Here is a 4728-nt window from a genome sequence, read left to right on the forward strand (position 1 = left end):
TACCCAAGAAGCAGGTTCAGCTGTCAGTGTTCTCTGCTACCAAACTGTGGTACCTCTGGTATTTTCAGACTGCATACAGGCCAGTTACCTGTGGCTGTAGGGGAAAGATGCCTTTGAACAGTCATTCAGAAAAACTCACCTGACTAACAGTGCCTGCTACAGCCCTGCTGTGAACAGCACTTCCGTACTTGTTAACAGAATGAGAAGGAAACGTGGAAACTCCAGCTACAAGCTGAAGCTTGTTTCCATTTTTTAAAGCCAGAAAACTGGATTTAGATGCCAGTCTCCAGAAGCTGCTACCAACAAAACAAAGCAGGTGGGGGATGGCTGCCCTTGTATTTCAGGTGAGGAGTTGCAACTGACTTTGGCTTTTACTTGTAAAAGCTTGCAATTATGCTAAAATTTTCCTCTTGCTCGAGCTGCTGCCTCTCCTCCCATGCCTCCTGATGCAGCTGAGCCAGAAGGTCTGTAGTAATGAAAGGCATCTTTTTATTCTGTCAACACCATTGTTTATTTTATCTCTGCAGCTCACACTAGGCCTTTGAATGAAAAGAAAAACCAGCCCTGCTGTTATCAGTACAGGGCAGAACCGGACGGGAAACTTCTCGTATCGCTCTGACTAGTGCTGTGTCTTCGCACAGCTGAAATGTAATGCTGGGAGGCGTTGGGTGCCTTCAGTGTCCCTTCAACTCATCCAAAAAAGAAAAGGAACTTCAAAGCATTCCCCATTTCCCTGAAGGAGTTCGGCACCCCAGATTACTCAGCAGTGGCTGGGCAATGTGGCTCCTACAGGTGACCTGTCCCTCTGTGCCATGTCAGTCGGACTCACTCGGACCTTTATAGGCAGCAGCTTTCCTGGAGTCACTGGAGGTTTCCATCAGCTCGACCCAGGAGCTGCCACACACTGCATGAGTTTGCACGAGTTTGCACTTCGCCCACTGGTTTCTCATAGCCCAAGTTCAAGCATTTAGGGTTCGTGCAGCAGAAACAGAAAGGGCAATACCGCAGGCTCTCCACCAGCTTCTGCCCTGGGCAGATAAGAACAGCACTTTTGTAAACTGGCCCAAGGCATTGCAATGACTCAGTTCAAAGCTGTGCAGATAAAATAAGCTACAGTGTTGTCAGAAAAATAGAAGAGCAGTGGTGTTAGAAAAATAAAGAGCCTCATAGAAGCTCCAGAAGCACATCTGAAGAGAATAATAGCTTAATATTATTATTACTGTTGTCATTATTATTGGTTTGTACTGTGCCTGGACTCCAGAGTCTTCCTCTAGTACAAAAGCTGTTACACTGGGCACTGGAAATGTGTGAAATGAAGAAACAGCTTGTGCTTTTAAAGGGCTCCCAGTCTAAGCACCAGAGTGGGAAAGGAAGGGAGGTAGAGGGAGGTACCATTGAAATGCTGATGCTGTGAAGATGAATTTCAGGACTCATCTGTGAACCAGTAAGGACATTCTTGCGCACACAGGGGACAAGGTAGTGCACAGCATCATCCTCACATCATAAGAGATTATTCTCTAAGAAACTTTTTCTTCCTCAGAAGCCAAATGCAACATCTGGGATTTCTGTTCAAAGGCACAAAAGAGTCTGAAGCTCCCAGACTATACTAACTTTCCACAGGAGTCAGACTCCCAGCTGCTTTTATCCATATGGGGCTGCATTATCACTCCCTGTTTCACAACTCCACTTCTGCTGTCTTGACCGCACATCATCCCTTTTGCTGTCTGAACATTGACTCTCTTGGAGATACAGCATCCATTTAGGGGGAGGGGAGGAGACAAATATTGAAAAAAAAAAACCAAAACCAACAACCAAAGCAACAGCAACTGTTTGATTTTGCCCAGACACTAGCAGCATTTGCAGAAGTCCCTGAGGAAACGGCCAAGTGGGCTTGAATCAAACAGAGCAGTCCAAGGATAAGGGACTTCATTACCTGGCCTTGCCGTTCACGACAGGGCAAGGACACAGTATGTGCTCCAGGGGAAGACAAAATTTGCACAGTTGCCATCGCCTTCAGGGCTGTGCGTTGAGAGGGCAGCCTGTAGCAGTTGGCAATACTGTGAAGGGACCTTTGCAGTCCCGCAGGGCGAACCACATCTCAGGCTGCCTCATATTGGTGTCTCTCAGTGCTTAATTTGCCCCCAGCGTTCCTCTGTTTGTTGCCATGGAAAGCTGTTTTAGCATTTAGACTGTATTGGCTGTATGGAGATTACAGGGAGAAAAGGAAAAGACCCAGTGAAAGATTACTCTCAGACTTACGATAAAAATTTATCTTTCCTCCTAAATTCAGTATTTCACAGCCTAGTCAGAAACCAGTACCCAGAACACTTTTAATCCTCTTATAAAAACTAGCCCAAGACCACTCTTCGGCCACCTGAGAAAAGAAAGACATGTTATCATCTTTATCATAGTTGATAAAAGCCTTTGCCAAGGTGGCAGTAACCAAGGAGTAAGTCTGGACATCATTATAGGGGGTCCAAGATCCAAGAACATAATGAGTCATGTTTTTGTTGCTACCAGGTGTCATGGACAGTTGGATAGAACCAAATGTGTTCTACCTGTGGCTGAGGTTTCTTTGGAGGAGAGAGGGAATTCAGATTAGAGCAACTGCAAAATTCCATCTAACACCAGTATTGCTCTTCCCCTGCCCTTCTTTGCTGGGACCCTGTAAAGGTGGTGGCAGCACAAGTGCCAGAGCCTGCCAGACCACAGCTTAGCTCCTGAAATTCAGTATCTGCAAGACCAACAATTCACACAGCATCTTTTCTTAGTGTAGCCCCAGTAAAATATCACAAAAACAAGGCTAGCATTGTGCTGCTGCTGAAACATGAGATGCAGTATTTTTCCTTCCCCTGTGTAAATTCAGTTTGCTTTGGGATGTCTCTCAATTGTGGCTCTATCTGTTAGTGTTCATTTGTGTCCTATAAACATTTATTCTTTGAGAAATGATCTATGTATAGCTGAAAGTGTTTTGTTTATTTTTTTCTTGGAGATTGGAAATGGTGTTTTTTATTATTGTGTTTAACCTCTTCTTTCTCTAATCCACCTTCAGGTATCTCCATGCCTATACCTGTCTTTGGACTACAGGATGACTCCAAAGTGTTTAAGAAAGACAGCTGCTTACTTGCGGATGACAATTTTGTCCTAGTGGGTTCTTTTGTGGCATTCTTCATCCCTCTAACCATCATGGTGGTCACCTACTTTTTAACTATCAAGTCGCTGCAGAAAGAAGCTACGCTATGCGTGAATGACATTGGCCCAAAGACCAAGTTTGCTTCATTTAGCTTCCTCCCTCAGAGTTCCCTGTCCTCAGAGAAACTCTTTCAGCGCTCCTTGAACAGAGACGTGGCGACTTCTGGGAGGAGAACCATGCAATCCATCAGCAACGAACAGAAGGCTTCCAAGGTTCTTGGCATTGTCTTCTTTCTGTTTGTTGTGATGTGGTGCCCATTTTTCATCACCAATGTGATGGCCGTAATTTGCAAGGAGTCATGCAATCAAGAAGTCATTGGAGGACTACTTAACGTATTTGTTTGGATTGGCTACCTTTCTTCGGCTGTCAATCCACTCGTATATACGTTGTTCAACAAAACATACCGCTCAGCTTTCTCTCGTTACATTCAGTGTCGCTACAAGGAGGAGAAGAAACCTTTCCAGCTGATTTTAGTGAACACTATCCCAGCGCTTGCATATAATTCCAGCCAGCTCCAGCTAGCACAAATGAAGAGTTTGAAAAAAGAGGCAAAAATGATGGCTAAGGATTATTCGATGGTCACGATAGGAATACATCATTTGGATGGTACCTCCAAGGGAAGTATCAGCCCAGCAAACGAAAAGGTTAGCGGTGTGTGACGGTCGGCAGCTGCCATGACAACCACCGTGCGTATGCTGAAAATTTCACCTGGCTGTGAGAAGCTCTGATAGCTTAGGAAAATCAGCCCTGTTCAAGAGACCCTCCAATAACATCACATACTCCTCATATTATCCTGTGGATGAAAAGCAGGGTTGAAATGGTATCAAACGTGCAATTCTTTTTCATACAGTACTTTGGCTGTTTTAAGCACAGGCTTTATTAAACTTATTTTTTTAATATTCTAAAGGATATATTTCTTAAAGAAAAAAAAATGCAATTTCTGGTATTATAGCATGGGCTGTGAAGAAACCTACGCATTTCTTTTCTCTCTGCAAATGAAAGCTAAGCTCTCCTTTGATGTCCTCGCAGAGTAGGCTCCAGCTAGTTTGTCTTGCTACAATGGAATTTTGTTATCACTAACTGAATGAGCACTTTATGGAATTTTAAATAAAATGACGGTTAATTTGCTAATATATATTTAAAATAAATTTTAAAGTATTAAAGAAAAATCTATTAAAACCTGTATAGATTAATTATATGGACAGTTTGGTAACAGTTTTTATGGCTATTTTTTTCTTCTGAGTGACCACTCTGAAATGTTACTGGGCTTTTCTCCCATTTGTTCTATAGTTCAAATTAGCAATCTTCAAAGGTAAATTATACTTGAATGATCCTTTGTTTCTGCCACCATTTGTAATCTTTGTTTCATGTCTTGCACTTTATTTCCATTCAAAAATTTTCATCTGTTCAGCTTAAAACTTGAAAGTAATTTTTTCAAAAGTAATTACTGGGCTTGATTCCCTGCTCTTTACCACTGGTGTAGACAGGAAAGCAAAGAGAGAAGAGTGGAAAATCAGGCACAACAGTGCTAAATA

At 42.9% G+C, this 4728-nt stretch overlaps 1 protein-coding gene across 1 annotated transcript in view; it reads left to right on the forward strand.

The window, feature by feature from the left end:
• The window catches only part of HTR2A (5-hydroxytryptamine (serotonin) receptor 2A, G protein-coupled), a 30001-nt gene extending 26083 nt beyond the window's left edge, over positions 1 to 3918 (forward strand). Inside the window, exon 3 of the mRNA XM_009880922.1 lies at positions 3053 to 3918. Within this exon, the coding sequence (XP_009879224.1) occupies positions 3053 to 3852 (800 nt within the window). The 3' untranslated portion in view covers positions 3853 to 3918. The remainder of the gene's footprint in view (positions 1 to 3052) is intronic.
• Positions 3919 to 4728: the final 810 nt, after the last annotated feature.

This window comes from Charadrius vociferus, unplaced genomic scaffold, assembly GCF_000708025.1.
Source record: "Charadrius vociferus isolate BGI_N301 unplaced genomic scaffold, ASM70802v2 scaffold210, whole genome shotgun sequence".
NCBI lineage: Eukaryota > Metazoa > Chordata > Aves > Charadriiformes > Charadriidae > Charadrius > Charadrius vociferus.